The sequence below is a fragment of the Staurois parvus genome, unplaced genomic scaffold (assembly GCF_062004578.1).
Source record: "Staurois parvus isolate SC_StPar_1 unplaced genomic scaffold, SC_StPar_1.0 ptg000783l, whole genome shotgun sequence".
Taxonomy (NCBI): Eukaryota; Metazoa; Chordata; class Amphibia; order Anura; family Ranidae; genus Staurois; species Staurois parvus.
The window spans coordinates 3,261,928-3,282,174 of NW_028318579.1; the positions used below are offsets into that span (position 1 = coordinate 3,261,928).

The 20,247-nt window shown below is 43.7% G+C and overlaps 1 protein-coding gene across 1 annotated transcript in view; it reads left to right on the plus strand.

The window, feature by feature from the left end:
• Positions 1 to 20,247, plus strand: part of COL22A1 (collagen type XXII alpha 1 chain) — a 665,084-nt gene that overhangs the window by 604,536 nt on the left and 40,301 nt on the right. The window contains exons 54-56 of the mRNA XM_089654647.1: positions 7,530 to 7,574; positions 8,931 to 8,984; positions 9,223 to 9,276. Coding sequence (XP_089510773.1) covers positions 7,530 to 7,574; positions 8,931 to 8,984; positions 9,223 to 9,276 — 153 coding nt within the window. The remainder of the gene's footprint in view (positions 1 to 7,529; positions 7,575 to 8,930; positions 8,985 to 9,222; positions 9,277 to 20,247) is intronic.

Below are 20,247 nucleotides of genomic sequence, written 5' to 3' on the forward strand. Positions count from 1 at the left end.
GAAAGGATCAGGTTTTTGTTTAACAATTTCTTATATTGAAGTTCCACAGCTAGTTTGTACTGATTGCTCTTGATGTATAGAAACATAGAAAGGTGATGGCAGAAAAAAAGACTGAGTGGTCCATCGAGTATGCCTGCTTTTCTTTGTTGGTTTTTTTTTGTCTTTTTTTGTTTTTGTCTTTTTTTCTTCTTTTTGTTTTGTTTTTATTGCTATACATCTACCCCTTCCCTGTTCTATCCAAAATAAAACACAAAAAAGGGTTTATGTGAAAAACGTTTGTTGTGCAGATGGAAAAAACATCCACATGTTTAGAACGAAAATCACTGTATTTCCTCTAATATATGTAGTTTTTATATCATCAGTGCCACCTAGTGACCATAATCCTTGTTTTCCCCATAAATACCTCAAGCAGAAAAAAAAATATTATGGCCATTATTAGAGGAAATACGGCACTTTTTGATTGAAACAAACACTTTATACATAGACCCAGGGGCGGACTGGCCATTTGGAAACTCTGGAACTGCCCGAGGGCCTGGGGTCAGTAGGGGGCCCCATGAGATGCCCCTGGTACCTTTTTCATAGGCTTTTTTGAGTTTGGGCCAGGACACAGGGGCCCCATGATCCCCTATTGCCCTGGGGCACCATGAGTTGTCATTCCGCCCCTGCATAGACCCCTATGGGTTGGCTGGAGTTGGGCTTTAAGAAGTGGGTGAATGGTTAGCCCTTCTGTCTGGCAGTACTAGGGTCACTGGTTCAAATCACGACCACTGCACCATCTTATTTATTTCAAGTATTTATATAGCGCCATAAATTTATGTAGCACCAGGGGCGGACTGACAACTCATGGGGCCCCCGGGCAATAGGGGACCATGGGGCCCCTGTGTCCTTGCTCAAACTCAAAAAAGCCTATGAAAAAGGTACCAGGGGCATCTCATGGGGCCCCCTACTGACCCTGGGCCCTCGGGCAGTGCCTGAGTTTCCAAATGGTCAGTCCGCCCCTGTGTAGCATTTTACATTTATATTGAACATTCACATCAGTCCCTAACCCTCAAGGGGCGTACAATCTAAGGTTCCTAACTCACATTCATTCACATACTAGGGCCAATTTAGACAGGAGCCAATTCACTTCCCAGCATGTCTTTGGAGTGTGGGAGGAAACCCACGCAGGCACAGGGAGAACATGCAAACTCCAGGCAGGTGGTGCCATGTTTGGGATTCAAACCAATGACCCTAGTACTGCTAGGCAGAAGTGCTAATCATTTAGCCACTGTGCTGCCCATCTGCCTGGAGTTTGCATGTTCTCCCTGTGCCTGCGTGTTGGCTGGAGTTGGGTTTTAAGAAGTGGCTAAATGGTTAGCCCTTCTCCCTGGCAGCACTAGGGTCATTGGTTCAAATCCCAACCACAGCGCCACCTGCCTGAAGTTTGCATGTTCTCCCTGTTCCTGCGTATTGGCTGGAGTTGGGCTTTAAGAAGTGACTTTAAGAAGTTTGCATGTTCTCCCTGTGCAGGGGTGGACTGACCATTTGAGCACTTGGGCACTCCCCGAGGGCCCGGGGTCAGTAGGGGGCCCCATGAGATGCCCCTGGTACCTTTCATAGGCTTTTTTGGGTGTAGTTTGAGTGTGGGCAAGGAGACAGGGGCCCCATGATCCCCTATTGCCCGGGGGCCCCATGAGTTGTCAGTCCGCCCCTGTCCCTGTGCCTGCATGTTGGCTGGAGTTGGGCTTTAAGAAGTGGCTAAATGGTTAGCCCTTCTCCCTGGCAGCACTAGGGTCATTGGTTCAAATCCCAACCACAGCACCACCTGCCTGAAGTTTGCATGTTCTCCCTGTGCCTGAGTCTTGGCTGGAGTTGGGCTTTAAGAAGTGGCTTTAAGAAGTTTGCATGTTCTCCCTGTGCAGGGGTGGACTGACCATTTGAGCACTTGGGCACTCCCCGAGGGCCCAGGGTTAGTAGGGGGCCCCATGAGATGCCCCTGGTACCTTTCATAGGCTTTTTTGGGTGTAGTTTGAGTGTGGGCAAGGACACAGGGGCCCCATGATCCCCTGTTGCCCGGGGGCCCCATGAGTTGTCAGTCCGCCCCTGTCCCTGTGCTTGCATGTTGGCTGGAGTTGGGCTTTAGGAAGTGGCTAAATGGTTAGCCCTTCTCCCTGGCAGCACTAGGGTCATTGGTTCAAATCCCAACCACAGCACCACCTCCCTGGAGTTTGCATGTTCTCCCTGTTCCTACATGTTGGCTGGAGTTGGACTTTAAGAAGTGGTTAAATGGTTAACCTTTCTCCCTGGCATCACTAGGGTCATTGGTTCAGATCCCATCCACAGCACCACCTGCCTGGAGTTTGCATTTTCTCCCTGTGCCTGCATGTTGGCTGGAGTTGGGCTTTAAGAAGTGGCTAAATGGTTAACCCTTCTCCCTTGCAGCACTAGGGTCATTGGTTCAAATCCCATCCACAGCACCACCTGCCTGGAGTTTGCATGTTCTCCTGTGCCTGCATGTGGGTTTCCTCTGGGTACTCCGGTTTCCTCCCACACTCCAAAGACATGTTGGTAGGTGAATTGGATCCTGTCTAAATTGTCCCTAGTATGTGTATGTATGAATGTGAGTTAGGGACCTTAGATTGTACACCCCTTGAGGTTTAGGGACTGATGTGAATGTACCATATGTATGTAAAGCGCTGCGTAAATTGATGGCGCTATTATTATTATATTATTATTATACAGTATTTATATAGCGCCGAAGGGTATGCTCAGCGCTGTACAGTAGCAAGGATATAATAAATAAATGAAAGAAGTACCATAATCACTTCCCTAATGGCAAGACAATACTTCTATTTTTGCATAAAATCCACATTTAAAAAAGAATGGCTTTCTATTTTCTTTCTCGGCTTGTAATTTATCCCTTAGAAGCTTAAAAAATACACAGAAGAGCACAAATATAAAACCAGCTCTCTGTGTATCAAACCAGCACTAGATAGGGGATTAGAGGATGAGCCATAAACACAGAAAGTGATAAAACAGGAGGGCTTTGTACGGAGAGTTGCAGCTCTGATATTTCTGTTGTGCTGTCAGGGAACAGATCTGAGGGTTTCGTACTTCAGAAAGCAAATAAGTATTTAGGAAGTGCTGAGTGCAAACGTTCTGTAATGTTCCTTTCCCTGCGACTTGTAGGAAACACATTTGCCTCCAAAAAATACGCCGCGCATTTGCTGAAAATGCATGGTGCAAACTACTTCTATAATGCCATGCAATCGTTTTTATTTTTCTCCAGGCAATGCCAACCCCCCAACTATTTAATCCTCTGCCCCCCCCCCCCCCCAGCTAATTACCATGATAATCAAAATGCCTTATTTACTTAAAATGATAAATGTTGTGGTTTGCAAGTGGGGTTATGGCTGAAGTAATAAGCCATAAGACCAGTATTTTTTTTTTTCCTGTTGAAATCGGACCTAGTGGCTTTTCAGCCACTGGATCGCTATCCATAGCGGGAGGAGGGGATGTCCTGTATCACCCCCCTTCCCGCCACTGGTCAGTGTTTCACGGGCTTGCCGTTAAAACCAGGGTGCCCAAGAAACGATCCAACGGTGCAACCAGCTGCAGATGGAGGCGATGAGAGACTCTGTGGTCTCTGGTTGCTTTTATCATAATGGAGGACCGGAGCAACGTCATGGCGGCACATCTGGTCAGCAGCGGATGTAAACCATTTTTTTCTTTTATAAAGCAAAATTTAAAAAAAAAATGTTTTGCAGTTAAAAGTAAAGGAGAGATTTGGGGTCTTTTTGACCCCGGATCTCTCCTTAACCGGTTCCCTGATTGTAGAACTACTGCTACAGGGTGGCAGGACAGCGCAAAATCACGTATATACACATGATTTTGCAGTTCAGGGTAGGGGGCATGTGCGCGCCACCCTGCCCGTGTCGCCGTTGGTGGCTACAGCTGTTGATCACTGGGTCCGGACAGAGATTCCCCGCTGGCACCCGGCAGTCTACAAAGAACACTGACAAGGGAGAGGTCTGTATGTAAACAACACAGATCTCTCCCCTGTCAGCACCAACATGCTGCTTTGTATTGCTTTTCATAGCAGAGCAATACAAAGCAGCATGTTTCCCTAGTAAAACACAATGTTTTTTTTTTTTCACAAAATATTTTTATTAGAAAGTAGTAAAACACAATGTTGGGGCTCAAGACTGCATTGGAGTGCTGTTAAACAGAGTTCTACTAATTCCATCAGAAAGGGGAGTAATCCTCAAAACAAATGCCTGGTGGGGGTAACCTAAAAGAGGGGATACTGTCTATTTAAATAAGATGGTGGTCAGACTGCCTTTCACCACTCAGAAGTTCTTTGTGGGGTGTCTTCCCTCTCCTGGGATTCCAAAATAGGGGACCTCCTGCATTCTCTAAAGGGGACAACAGCAACTCTGATCATGGTTACAGAGATCCCAGGCAAAGCTACAGACATTCAAAAAGCAGATGTCATCAACCACAGCTCATTGGGTTCTTCCTCTCCAGGGTACTGTACACTGAATACACTTGGCAGCTCCTTGGACTCCATTATAATTAGCAGGTACAACAGTCCCAATTCAGTAACATAGGGAGCTCTGGCATTCAGCAGCTTCATGCAGAACAGCCCTCTTTCTCCAGCTCTCAATTTTAGACTGGCTCTGAGCCTGAGATTTCCAGTCCTTTTCTTCCTTCTCCTGCACTTCCCCCTCCACCCTGTCCTCCTGGGTCTTGGGTAGTCTCACACAATCTTTTTTAGTGTAAAGTCTCCAGGTCTACATTCCCTACAAGTTACTGCAGTTCCTGGAGTGAATAGGCCAACCCCCACACCCAAATTCTACCTTCCTCTAGGTAAAAATTGGGGCTTCCTCCCGATGGTCACAGTCTCTCTAACTCTTCCTGTCTCGCCACACAGCGGCTCTGTTCACTTGTGGCCACGGAGAGGGAAGCTGTCAGCTGCAGCAGGGTGGCTGTGTGTTGGCAGCCATGGCTTCGGCTGGGCTAGAGGTCCCATATTTTCCAAAACATACATGGACAATTCCTCTTATCCTAGATAAATTTCATACTGCATAATTTGATTAAGTAAGGATATACGTTAACCTAAAGTAGGAGAGGACGGATTCATCCATTTGATAGCAATTGGTTTACAGGCCATGAATGAAGTTTCTTACAGGAAGATTCTGGTGCAGGGTGGCCCACAAAATTTCAGGGTACACAGAATGGGAAGTTCTGTTAGGGTGGACACTTGGGCCCAAAAGTCAGGCCATGAATGAAGTTTCTTACAGGAAGATCCTGGTGCAGTGTGGCCAACAAAATTTGAGGGTACACAGAATGGGGAGTTCTATTAGGCTGGACACTTGGGCCCAAAAGTCAGAGACTACCGGACATTGCCATACAAGGTACACAAAAGTTGGATAGATTTGAAGTAGCCATGCCCATCGTATGCAGAAGAAAAAGATAGAGCAATTGGTTTACAGGCCATGAATAAAGTTTCTTACAGGAAGATTCTGGTGCAGTGTGGCCAACAAAATTTCAGGGTACACAGAATGGGAAGTTCTGTTAGGGTGGACACCTGGGCCCAAAAGTCAGGCCATGAATGAAGTTTCTTACAGGAAGATCCTGGTGTAGTGTGGCCAACAAAATGTCAGGGTACACAGAATGGGAAGTTCTATTAGGCTGGACACTTGGGCCCAAAAGTCAGAGACTACCGGACATTGTCATACAAGGTACACAAAAGTTGGATAGATCTGAAGTAGCCATACCCATTGTATGCAGAAGAAAAAGATAGAGCAATTGGTTTACAGGCCATGAATGAAGTTTCTTACAGCAAGATCCTGGTGCAGTGTGGCCAACAAAATTTCAGGGGACACAGAATGGGAAGTTCTATTAGGGTGGACACTTGGGCCCAAAAGTCAGGCCATGAATGAAGTTTCTTACAGGAAGATCCTGGTGTAGTGTGGCCAACAAAATTTGAGGGTACACAGAATGGGAAGTTCTATTAGGCTGGACACTTTGGCCCAAAAGTCAAAGACTACCGGACATTTCCATACAAGGTACACAAAAGTTGGATAGATCTGAAGCAGACATACCCATCGTATGCAGAAGAAAAAGATAGAGCAATTGGTTTACAGGCCATGAATGAAGTTTCTTACAGGAAGATTCTGGTGCAGTGTGGCTAACAAAATTTCAGGGTACACAGAATGGGAAGTTCTATTAGGGTGGACACTTGGGCCCAAAGTCAGGCCATGAATGAAGTTTCTTACAGGAAGATCCTGATGTAGTGTGGCCAACAAAATTTGAGGGTACACAGAATGGGAAGTTCTATTAGGGTGTACATTTGGGCCCAAAAGTCAGGCCATGAGTGAAGTTTCTTACAGGAAGATCCTGGTGTAGTGTGGCCAACAAAATTTGAGGGTACACAGAATGGGAAGTTCTAGTAGGCTGGACACTTTGGCCCAAAAGTCAGAGACTACCGGACATTTCCATACAAGGTACACAAAAGTTGGATAGATCTGAAGCAGCCATACCCATCGTATGCTGAAGAAAAAGATAGAGCAATTGGTTTACAGGCCATGAATGAAGTTTCTTACAGGAAGATTCTGGTGCAGTGTGGCTAACAAAATTTCAGAGTACACAGAATGGGAAGTTCTATTAGGGTGGACACTTGGGCCCAAAAGTCAGGCCATGAATGAAGTTTCTTACAGGAAGATTCTGGTACAGTGTGGCCAACAAAATTTGAGGGTACACAGAATGGGAAGTTCTGTTAGGGTGGACACTTGGGCCCAAAAGTCAGGCCATGAATGAAGTTTCTTACAGGAAGATTCTTGTGCAGTGTGGCTAACAAAATTTGAGGGTACACAGAATGGGAAGTTCTATTAGGGTGAACACTTGGGCCCAAAAGTCAGAGACTACCGGACATTTCCACACAAGGTACACAAAAGTTGGATAGATCTGAAGTAGCCATACCCATCGTATGCAGAAGAAAAAAATAGAGTTTGTACGTAAGGCTCTCATCATTCATAGAGCAGCCTTTCTGAACCTATTTACCCAAGAGGAACCTGTAAAATAGTTTTCAGGTTGTGCGGAACCCTACCAAAACCAATTAATCAGGGGTCAATTGGAAAAATGCTTATCACGTTGATGGTAAGTACGAAGGGTCTTCATGAAGTTTCTGCACTTTTATCCATATATAGATGCCCTGGAACTATGCAGCCACTATCAAATTGGGGGTCATTCATCCACAGCTCCAGCAACGTCTGAAGGAACCCTAGGGTTTCACAGACCCTTGGTTAAGAATGGCTTGCTTAGAGTAACATGATGTCTAAATACAGCCATGCCCTTTACTAGATCATCAGAGTGCGGATATCTATCTTGCGGAGTGAACGGTAATGTCTCCTCTAGTAAATCAAGAGCCAACCTGCAGACATTCATTTATCACGGTTCTGCATGTTTCTTTAGCTGAGCATTTTATTCTGCTCTCTATGTACCGGTATGGTGATGAGGCATTAATAGAGAATTATATTATTTTCCAGGGTTTCAAGGGCCACAGAGGTGATGCTGGTCTTCCTGGGTCCAGGGTAAGTCGTTTCAATGATGTTATATTATATATAGAGTTTTATTTATGTTTTATAAGTCCTAAACCTGTACATACTATTAAAGTTCAGCTGGAAAAAAAAATTGTATTGTCTGTATTTAATGCTTTTATTTTTCTATTCAATACTGCTGGTGTTGCAGCTATGCAGAATGTATAAATATGACTGCAGTCCATTAGACATCACAGTTAGAGTGTACCCAGTAATCAGCACTCAGTAACAGACCTGATCTGATACGCCCCCTTTCTTGCTTAGCATGACAAGTGTGTGTGAGGACTGGTGTGTGAGGGTTGAAAGAGCATTAAGGCCTGTGTTGATTGGCTTTAACCACTTCAATACCAGACATCTTCGGCTCTTTCCGTGATCCGCTGTGTCCCTCGGCGATCGCCGCGCTGCACGCTCCCTGAGCCTCGTATGCGCAGTGAGAATGGTAGGACGTCATATGACGTCCTATCAGAACGAGAGAACCACCTTGCGCCCGTCATTGTACTATAGGGCGGGCGGAAGGTGGTTAATCACCGCTGAGTTTTTTTATTTTTTGCTAAATAAAACAAAAAACAAACGCACTTTTCTTCGTTTCTGTTAGAAAATTTAGCAAATATACATTTCTTTGTAAATTTAGGTCAAAATTTATTCCGCTACATTTCTTTGTGAACATAATTAATATTTGAATTTGAAACTGATACAATAAAACTTAACAAAAAAAAAAAAATGCCCTGCTTGACCAATTTTAGTGCAACAGAATGCACTGTATATGAATGTAGTAGTGCCCTGTAGATCTACCTTGAGATGCAACTAACTCCAAATGGCAATGCACCGCAAGGCACATCTACAGTGCAATTCTTTAGCTTGTGCATAAGCCCTTAGCTATTTAGTAGTACATCCGGAGAGTGAAAGGGTTAAACAAGCTCATGGCTGCAGTAGCATTGATGAGTTTGGGCTTGTTTTCCTCAACTGGATTCTGGCTATAAAGTAAAAGTGATCTGGGTGGCTGTATAGCTGCCCGATCACTTTTACAGAAAGGGGGGGGGGGCAGTGTGGTCCTTCTCCACATTGCCTTCCCCCTTCCATGGTTAAGGGATCAATTTGCTTGCCCAAGATGACATCAACGGCTTTCCGGATGGTGAGTGGGAGGAGACCAAGAAACTTCCATTCCTTGATCTCCTCTTCAGTGAATAAAGCCGCAAGTACTCAGCTCTGAGCATTATCAGTTTCAGTGTGGTCATTCCATTGTTGATGCAGTAGGGAGATGGATAACCAAGCGCGATCTGTGCTTCAATAGCTACTTTGGAGGGCAGGGGAGACATTGGGTGGTCTAATATGTCATTGCTTTCTTTCCAGGGGGAGCCCGGTGTACCAGGACCTCCAGGGCGAGAAGGAACATCAGGAAAAGATGTAAGTAATTAAACATGATATCTGTCAGATAATATAACATGCTGTATGTTCTTGTACAGGGTTCATTCAGTACAGCAGCACCATTCCAATCTGTAGGGGGCGGCTTCCTTTTAGCTGCCATATGTGAATTGACTTTGTATTCTGCTCTTTGCTTTATAAAAGCAAAAATTAGCCATGCCTGTTTTTAGTATTTGGATTCATTAAAATTAATAATTTGTCTTTGGTCACCTTCCTCTAGGGAGACCCTGGACCACCGGGACATCAGGGGCCGAGAGGAATCCGCGGACCACCAGTGAGTCCTTGTTTATGTTAATGCTATAGAGCAGTGGTCTCCAAACTGCGGCCCTTTGCTTGCCTTTATTTGGCCCTTGGGACACTATTTAATTCACTGACACCAATGAAAGGCATAATTCCTCCTAATGAGGGACAACCAATGTGATAAATGATGGGGCTTAGTCCCCCCCCCCCCATGACACCAACAATGGGGCCCAATGACACCAATGTAGGGGCACAAAACCTCTAAATGACACCAATGAAGGGGCACAAAACCTACCAATGACACCTTTGCATGTCTTTATCTGGCCCTTAGGACACCATTTAATTCACTGACACCAATGAAAGGCATAATTCCTCCTAATGACACCAATGAAGGGCAACCAATGAGATAAATGATGGGGCATAGTTCCCCCCTCCCCCCAATGACACCAACAATGGGGCCCAATGACACCAATGAAGGGGCACAATACCTCTCAATGACACCAATGAAGGGGCACAATACCTCCCAATGACAGCAATGATGAGGCACAATTCCTGGCCCTTTGTTTAGAATGTTTGGAGACCCCTGCTATAGAGGGACACTACACAAATGGCTTTCAGATCTTTTATGGTATTTTCAATGAAGTACATTTCCCCTTTAAAGTGTTTGAAAAACCATTACATATACCACTGAAGTGACTAGCCTTAGGTGAACGTAACTTCTAAATACGGTGAGTTGTATCTGTTTATCTGCAGCATTCTATCCTCTACAGCCTGCTAAAAGACACAAATCAAAAGCTATTTCACAGCTCCAGCAGGTGGGGGGTGGGGATCACACTGCATAGCATAGAGCAGGTAACTGAGTGTAATCTGAGACCTGAGTGGAGGGAATGGACGTACACCCCTCTGCACAGTCTCTTAGGGAAACATTCACATCTGAGGCTATCAATTACATGCTTTGTGCTGAAGGGGTGAAGGCTGTCTCCGGGGATTCTTTGGTGTCGGAATAGACTGTCAGAAGTGACTCATACAGATAGTAGAGGAATGAGGTGGAGACAGAAATCACACTAGATGCTTTGGATTTGGGCTAGTACACACAACAAAGGCATATGCTTTGTTCATTTTTCATTTCAGAGGTTTACAACCACTTTAAATGATCTTTTAAAGGACCACAGCTCCCTACCATCAAAATGCAAATCTTTTGTGTGCATTATGTATAAGATCTATAGTAACATCCACAGCTCTGGGTGCTAAATTGCATCTGTACAGAAATTGGGATATTTATAGTGAACCCGAGCTTTGCCTATAATTGCTGAATTTGCTAAAAAAAATGTATTTCTCAAATAAACTTTTAGGGCTTTTGTAAATGTCTAAAAATGTCTAATATGCTCTATGGTCTAAATATCTTAAAGGGCCAGTCCACCCAAAAATTATATTTTGGTTATAGGTGGAGACTAGCAGACTGAGTCAGCTCCTGGCTGCTTTTATGGATACTTCAACAGGGAGAACTTCCTGCTCAAGTTCCTGATTCTGTTTCTGTCCACTTGGGAGTTTTGGATTTCCCTGTCCACCATTGTGTGTTTCAGCTCCTCCTGTTACATTCTCCATAATATATAATACATTTAAAAATTCAGAAGGGATGTTGGGGGCCCCTCATAATGGGCATGGCAAATGTGCAGACCTGGGAAATCAGAAAAAATGGTGGGAACCTCTCATAATGGGCACAACAGGTGTAAGGACCTGGGAACTCAGAGCAGAGATGGTGGGAACCCCTCATAATGGGCACAACAGGTGTAAGGACCTGGGAACTCAGAGCAGAGATGGCGGGAACCCCTCATAATGGGCACAGCAGGCGTAAAGACCCAGAAACTCAGCACAGGGATCTCATCAATAGAGTCACAAACAGATAGAATAGATTATCAGAAGGACAGACAGGAGATAGATACAGTATACAGGTTGGGGTAGGGAGTTCAAGAGAATGGTGGACGCTCTGGAGAAGTCTTGAAGAAGAACATGGGAGTAGGTGATGAGGGAGCTAGAGAGCAGAAGGTCTTGGGAGGAGTGAAGAGGACAGCTTGGGAAATATGTGGAGGTGAGGTTGGCGATGTAGCTCGGAACAGAGTTGTGGATGGTTTTTGTATGCTGTCATTGTTTTTTTTTTTTTAATTTTAGTTCACTGGGTGTTTGAAAGCCAATAGAGGGATTGGTAGAGGTGGGTAGTAGACATTCAGTGTCCCCCACCCATCTCTGCCAATCTTTCCACTGGCTTCTGATTGCCCAACGTAAGTAATCCACCTTACAATGCTTGGTAAGGTGGATGAGTCTGGCAGCAGCATTCATAATAGACCTAATGGGGGATTGTCTGTGTAAAGGTTGGACATCAACAAGGAAGTTGAAATGGTCAACAGATAGCAAGGGCGTAAATTAGTATCTTGGTGGTGACATTGGCTAATTGTGGACATGTGAAGGAGCTGAAGGTGTCAGGATTGGGATAGTGATTGGATGTGGAGCTGGAAGAAGAGGTTGCAGTCCAGGATTACACCTAACACCCTGGTATGAGGTGAAGGACTGATAGTTGTTCTAATGATCTCGATGGAAAAATTGGGGGAAAGGTCATGGAGAGAAGAAATATTATGAGCCCAGTTTTTGAAAGATTGAATTTTAGAAAGTGGTATGACATCCATACTGATAAGTCATTTGGTAAGTGAATACTGATGCTTGGTGATGAGCGAGGAGACTGAAGGGGTGAGTTGATGAGCAGAGAGATTTTGATAAACTTGGGTACAACCATGCCAGGGTACTAGATGTAATCCTAGACTCCCATCTGTCCTTTCAGCCCCAAATACAATCAAAGTCCAAATCTTGTAGACTTCACCTCCGCAGCATCTCCAAGATACGCCCGTTCTTAACCTCGGAAACCACTAAGCAACTTATTCACTCCCTTGTTATATCTCGCCTTGACTATTGTAACTCCTTCCTCATTGGCCGACCTCATCGCAGGCTATCCCCTCTACAGTCTATCATAAATGCTGCTGCCAGACTCATCCACCTTACTAACCGTTCTGTATCTGCCACCCCCTCTGCCAATCCCTCCACTGGCCTCCACTCAGTGTCCTCCATCCCTCTCTTCCAATCCCTCCACTGACCTCCACTCAGTGTCCTCCACCCCTCTCTGCCAATCCCTCCACTGGCCTCCACTCAGTGTCATCCATCCCTATCTGCCAATCCCTCCACTAGCTTCCCGATAAAATTCAAAACACTAACAATAACGTATAAAGCCATTTATAACTCTGCCCCAAATTACATCACCGATCTTGTCTCTAAATATCACCCAAATAGTACTCTCCGCTCCTCGCAAGACCTCCTACTCTCTAGCTCCCTTGTCTCCTCTTCCCATGCTGGTCTCCAGGACTTCTCCAGAGCTTCCCCCATCTTCTGAAACTCTCTACCGCAATTTATCAGACTGTCACCTACTCTGCTCACTTTTAGGCGATCTCTGAAAACCTATCTCTTCAGGGAAGCCTATCCTGCCCTCAGCTACTAATGGAATTTTCCACTCTTTCTACCAGTCCATCCCCCACAGTTACTACCTTTTGTACCACTAGCCCCTCCCTCCTAGATTGTAAGCTTCCAGGATCAGGCCCTCCTGACCCTCTTGTATTGAACTGTATTGTTGCTGTATTGTTTCCCGTTATATTGTAAAGCGCTGAGCAAACTGTTGGCGCCATATAAATCCTGTATAATAATAATAACAACCTTTCTGTCCGATTTTACTGTTATAGACGCTAGCAGTAATCACAGTGTTCTTCTCCCAGCATGCATTGCAACCACAACCCCCCCCCCCCCCCCAGCATCGGGAATCAAACTATTTTCTTTTTCAGGTTGACTTAAATCTTTTTTTGGGTGGACTGGCCCTGTGATACTGTTATCTTGGATATTATCTCACTGCGCTACTTTGCATTGACACATTAGTCAGAAAAGAGTTGCTTAAATATCTGCTGATAATCTCCCAAACCTTTTACATGCAGAGTATTTTGTCAAGACCTCTTATACATAAAACGTTCTATGAAAGTCATGTACTTTGTGTATACTGAGTCTTCAAAAATGTTCTTTTATAAATAGACTGTGTTACAATTTGTCTTGTTTAAATTATGAATGCTTTGGAAAAATTACTGTTTTAAACCCGCTTTATAGATATGCAGTACTTTTACAGGTTTTTTTCATTAAATCCATTTAGTAAGTATTGCAGCATTTTCTGAGAAATTGGTATTTTAATGGTGACAAGAGCTGCCTGCAAATGGAATTATTAGTATGTAGAGTTTGAAGTATTTAATAAATGTTTTCTCCGCGTACGTATTGTGTCATCAACATCTGTCAGAGGCTGGAAGGTGGCATAACCTCTCCGCTGACTCATCTTCAACTGACGTCATTGTGTCTAAATCAGAAACCATTGGTGGTGACGCATTGTGCCTGCCTCGCCCCATACAAAGGTCTGGGAGGTTGTCACCCTGTTAATAATATGGCCATACATCTGTGATAGGTACAGTAGAGGAGGTGCCCAGCACACAGGAGCCTTAGATACAACAAAACATCTATCTGCTCTGATGATGACACACAATTGCCTGAATGCCTGGTGTATGTCACATAAAATCTTTTTAAAGAAAGAATATTTATTTTAACTTATAATCTTATCATTTATCATCTTACCTTCCTTATTCATCCCTCTTTATTCTTCTTCTTTTTTTCCTTCCTTCCTTCCTTCTCCTTTCCTTCCTTCTCCTTTCCTTCCTTTATTCCATTTTCTTCCTTCCTCCTTCCCTCCCTCCCTCCCTCTCTTCCTTCCTTCCCTCCCTCCCTTCCTCCCTTCCTTCCTTCCCTCCCTCCCTTCCTCCCTTCCTTCCTTCCTTCCCTCCCTCCCTTCCTCCCTTCCTTCCTTCCCTCCCTTCCTTCCTTCTCCTTTCCTTCCTTCTCCTTTCCTTCCTTTATTCCATTTTCTTCCTTCCTCCCTCCCTCCCTCCCTCTCTTCCTTCCCTCCCTTCCTTCCTTCCTTCCTTCCTTCCTTCCTTCCTTCCTTCCTTCCTTCCTCCCTTCCTTCCTTCCTTCCTTCCTTCCTTCCTTCCTTCCTTTCTTCCTTTCTTCCTTCCTTCCTTCCTTCCTCCCTCCCTTCCTTCCTTCCTTCCTTCCTTCCTCCCTTCCTTCCTCCCATCTCCCTAATTCACCTTCCTCCTTCGTTCCCCTTTCCTTACTTCTTTTGCCTTCTAACCTTCCTTCCTCAATTTCTCTTCCTCCCTTCCTTCATTCCCCTTTCCTTCCTTCATTCCTCTAACTTTGTCCCTTTCCTCATTCCTCTTCCTTCATTCACTTTCTAGATTAATTTCTCTCCCTTTTCCCTTCCTTCCTTTTTTACTTCAACCCTCTTTCTTTCCTTCCTTCATTCCTCTCCATTCCTTCCTTTCTTCCTTCATCTCTCTATTTTACCCTTCTTTTTTCATTTCTCTCTTGTTTCCTTTACATTCCTTCCTTCATTCCTTTTCCTTCCTCCCTTTCCTCATTCCTTGTCCTTCATTCTCCTTTCTTCTTCCTTTATTATTCATCCTTTCCTCCTTCTTTCCCCTTTCCTTCATTAGTTCCTCTTCCTTTTGATCTTTCCTTGTTTCCCTTACCTTTTTACCTTCCTTCCTCTCCATTCCTTCCTTCCTTCCTTCCTTCCTTCCTTCTTTCCTTTCCCCTTTCCTTCCTTTTCTTTTTTTTCATTCCCCTTTCCTTCCATTCTTTTTTTCATTCCCCTTTCCTTCCTTAATTCCTCTCCCTTTTTACCTTTCCTCCTTGAACCCTAATTCCCCTTTTCATCTTTTGCTTTATTACCTTCCCTTCTTCCTTCTTTTTCTCCTCCAATCCCCTTTCCTTTCTTCATTCCTCTCTATTCCTTCCTTTCTTCCTTCATCTCCCTTCTTGCTTTCCTTTTTTTGTTCCTCTCCCTCCCTTCCTTTCCTCTTTTGTTTCCCTAACCTTCCTTCCTTCATTCCTTTTCCTTCCTCCCTTCCCTCATTCCTCTTCCTTCATTCTCCTTTCTTTCTTCCTGTATTATTCATCCTTTATTCCTTCATTCCCCTTCTTTCATTCCTTCATTCTTTTTCATTCCTAGATTGTAAGCTCAAAAGAGCAGGGCCCTCGATCCCCTCATGTTTTGCATTGTATTGGTATTGTTCTGTCACATGTTCTGTCCCCCTTTGTAATGTACAGCGCTGAGCGAACTATTGGCGCTTTATAAATACTGTATAATAATAATAATAATTTACATTTTTTAAAAGGACAGCTTTTCAATGTGTGTCATTGTTAAAAAAAATGGTTTCTAATGTATAGTTGTCATACCATATGTATACGGGCCGCCCATTTTAGCTGATTATATAGTCAGTGTATTGCTGTCCTGGAGTTGTTAGGGAGCAGATAGTAAAATATTCTTTTATTCTATCAGCAAGCAACTCAGGCACTGCCAGTGATGGCATGAGCTGTGACTAGTAGTTGGCAGATAGTGGGATCTGACACTCCTGGAAGTGTCAGAGTCATATTCAGTTTTCAAAACTGTTGAATAAAAAAAGGAAGCTGCAAATTAAAAAAAAAAACCTTACAATTGTCTATTAGGATGCATTTAAATAGCAGCAGTATGGACATACTGCGGCAATACCGCTGCTTAAAAAAAATGCACATGTGCTTTACAGATATGCATTGCACGCCACCAGCTTCAGACGTCCAAAGCTGGCAGAGCACAATAGCAGATACTAAGAGTAGAATAATAAAAAATAAGGGATGGCTGGTTATATGATCTAGTAAAGGATATTAGTGAGCGCTACCTTAAAATAAAATGAAAGTATATATATATATATATATATATATATATATATATATATACACAACAAACTGTGTTAATAAGCTGCTGATACACCGAAAAAGGTAACCAAGAAAAACCTCCAATAATACATGTATATCCGAATAAATTGGTGCAGCGCTAAGTAATGATACACGTTAATACACACAATAACATGCTATTTTAAACATATGTGGATAAGTGGTATCACTCTGAAGGTGATCATTAAATGTTAAAATTAGTTCAACGTGATTGTGTGGATCATATAGAGATCACAATTCCAGGTGAGTGGACGTCCTGATCCGGGAGTGACAATTGGTGCAAACCAAACGAGTGGATGAAAAACGCACTCACCAGATGTGCGTTTAAGATACGCAATAAATAATCCTGCGTCACCAGACCATAGATAGGTCGTCAGATCTCGGGTCAGGTTACCCCACGAATCACCATCCAAGTTCCACAGAAAAAGGTCACCAGGATCCGCTACTAGGTATCACCACCAGGGTCATATTTTTCTCCAAATGGGCACTGCGAATGACAGAGTGCCCAATAAGAGACCACATAGCGTGATACTGCTTAAGGTACCTTTATTCAAGGATAGTGGGTATATAGTAAATAACAAATACATTTCAAAAAGTCACTGACCATAGATTCCGAGTGGCCACCAGCGGTGGTTGGATGTCCAGTTGCTGCAGCCCCCCTTTCTGATCTGCCAAAGCCACATAAATGACTTTTAACTAATCATGGCACCATCTCTCTGCTGCGTTATACAGTAAGAAGATTGTGGAGCATGAGAGGCTACGTACCATCCATGACCCAGATTTTATGAATAGGATGGAAAATGCGGGCTGAAGTATGAATTCCACAATTTACTGTATTGGGAAGCGGATAGCAATATCTGCTCTGCGCTATAAATATGCCCCTTACAATTGGAATACTAATAAAAGAATTAAACTAAAAGTGTCAACACTGACAAGGTCTCTTTAAATTTTATATACAATTTGAATGATTGGATTTAGATCTACTTTAGGCTAAATAATACAATAAAAGCTCAAAATGATGTAGCTCACTGCAAGCACACTAAACCTTCCCTTTGGCGAAACATATTGAAATTCAGCCACTTAATACAGATGATAATATCTCTACCTTAAGGATATAAGCCGTATTTTAGTGATTTCATGGTGCGCTAAATAAAAGAATCAGTCTCATAAAATATTCCCTGTGAATTCACGCTCTGAATGCGTTGTGAGTATATAGAAGAATTTGTCTTGTTTATGGAGGGAGCTAAAAATGAACTAAAAAAAGAAAAAACGAAGTTGGAGAGGAAGCCATGATGTGACTAGACATTTCTGCGGAATGCTCTCTGATGTCTCCTGTTATTAGCCAGGTTCACAAAATGAAGGGTGCCCTAAGTGCAAACCAGACCACCCCAATTGATTGGTTCTAAGCTGTTGTCAGGGCTGAGCCGGTGACTTCTGTGGCTGGCAATGTCTCTTCTTGCTGAGCCACTTGAGATATTGGGCAGTTCCCTGCCTAATCTCGTAAGACAACCTTGCCTTGTGTCTTGTTTGTCATGAACCTTCAACATCTTGCTACTCCCATGAGCTTCTTATTTAAGCCATGCCTTTGCACTTCCTATTTGCCAGATTATTGTGCTCTTTCCAGCCAATATATCGCTTTTGTCACTCATGCTGTCATCCATGTCTTTGTTACAATGACCTTTGTCTTGTTCCTCAACTACGCTTCTGCTTGATCCCAACCTGCAACCACTGCTACCAACCTTTGACTTGTTTACTGACTATGCTTCAGTTTAATCCCCACCTGGTGTATATACTACTAGACCCCCGGCTTACTCACCTCCTGATGGGGAGATCCTGAGGACCGCAACCTAGTATTAACACACAGCAAAACCCATCTCCACCATCAGGAGCTCTGATGAATACCAGTTAACGGAAACTCAGAGACCCAGATCAGAGTTCAGCTGGTTGAACCATATGTGAAAGTTCATCCCGTGGCCGATCAAAGGCTGTGCAGCTCTAACATAAGGCTGGGGAAGCCCAATAACAACTGTAACAAAGAACAAAAGGGCACCAACCTTGCGCATTACCTCAGTAAGTAAAGGGTGAATTTATTAAATTAAGGTATATACTCACAAAAGTCGCAATATTAAAAGCATACAAAATCCAACTTCTGCGCACTGGAGTAGCAGACACGTGTGGGTCCCATCAAGAGGGGAGACTCTCAGGATGAATCTGATGCATTTTGAAGGGTGATCTCTTCTTCCTTAGAGCCCTGAGGAAGAAGGGATCACCCTTCGAAACGCGTCTCTCGATGGGACCCACGCGTCCCTCGATGAGACCTGTATGTGTCTGCTACCCCAGTGCACAGATGTTGGATTTAATATGCTTTTAATATTGTGAGTTTTGCGAGTATATACCTTCATTTAATAAATTCACATTTTACTCACTGAGGTAATGCGCAAGGTTGGTGTGCTTTTGTTTTTTGTTCATTGTTACAGTGAATACCGGTTAGTGCTTAGACCACATGCCCAAGGGTGGACTGACCATTTGGAAACTTGGGCACTGTCTGAGGGCCCGGGGTCAGTAGGGGGCCCCATGAGATGCCCCTGGTACATTTTTCATAGGCTTTTTTGAGTTTAGGCATGGACACAGGGGCCCCATGATCCCCTATTGCCTGAGGGCCCCATGAGTTGTCAGTCCGCCCCTGCACATGCCTTGAGTGTCATCTACCAGTCAGTATACTCTTCCTATTGGCGTTTCCACTGCTATAGCTACTGGTCTCTGAGTCTGATCCCTGACCGTGACACCTGTATGTGCTGGGTCCTAAGTAAATATAGACAGCTATGCCCCTCCATATGTCTTCCAACAGTGGAAAGGTATCCTCAATAAAAAGGAACTTCATTCTGCCTACCCCCCCACCCCAAAAAATAAAAATCCTTAACACTGGTCCCTGTCCTTCAATACAGTATATAACATTACCCTGGAGAAGAGCGTTGTCTTGCTTGAAGCAAAAGTTTTCTCTTCACCCTACTCCAGTGCTGCCAGAAATATGGTGTCTACAGGACCAGGAAGAAATGGCTGTGGAGTATGTTAACATGACCCCCCCCCCCACACACACACACAGCATAGATATGCCACGAATTTTTGGCAGAGATCTCATGGCATGTGTTTGCATTGCGCAAACTGTCTTCTGGAAAGAGTCAGAGGGAACTGGCAGAGACCCGCAGTGCATCTGCATATGAGAGGGGGACCATGATGTCATGCTAGTCTAAGCCGAGATTTAGAAATTTAGAAAAAAATTTTTTTTTTTTTTAAAATAGATTATTTTTTCTCATGTGTAGGAGTGAGGGAGGGAGGATGAAGCAAGAGAGAAGACCATGAAAAATGGTTAAAGCTCCGCTTTAATAAAATGGGAAGTACTGTGTCTGTTGGCCACCAAAAAAAAACAATATTGACACATTGTCCCTTGCCCAATCACCCTGACTTGAAGGATCTACAAACCACCCTTCATCATTTAATGCTGATAGATAATGTCAATACCACAAGGAACAGAACTTTACTTTATTTAAAATTCTTTAAATCTTGGTCTGCATACCAAAACTGCAAATTAACAAGAGCTGAATGAGTTGAAATGATGTCCGATTTTCGGTACACGGCCTGCTTGCAGCATGGAGAAGCTCCAGAGCACTCCGGCCAAACTGGTCATTTTGTGAAATATATTGTGGCAGAGATATCTACTGTCATAGTGGTTGTCAGAAACTGGAGACTGACTCTATGTTCCTGCTTGGAGCTGGGAAATGAGGGTGTTGGCTAGAATGTTCTATATTACCAGTTATGGTTATACAGGAATATTACTATATAGTACTTTTTTTTATGAATGTACAGTCTTCCATGGTCTAATGGCAAGTCCAATGATCTTTATACACAGTATAGCAAGAACATATACAACATCTTATGTATTGGAAAATGTGCTACCAAGAAAATGTCACTAGGCTGCATTCACACTTGAGACAAGCGATGTTGGCAATTTTTACAGGCTTTTTGTAGCATTTGTATAGGCATTTTGTACATTTTTGCAGATGTTTTTGTGCATTTTTGGACATTTCTATTGATGTGTAATGGG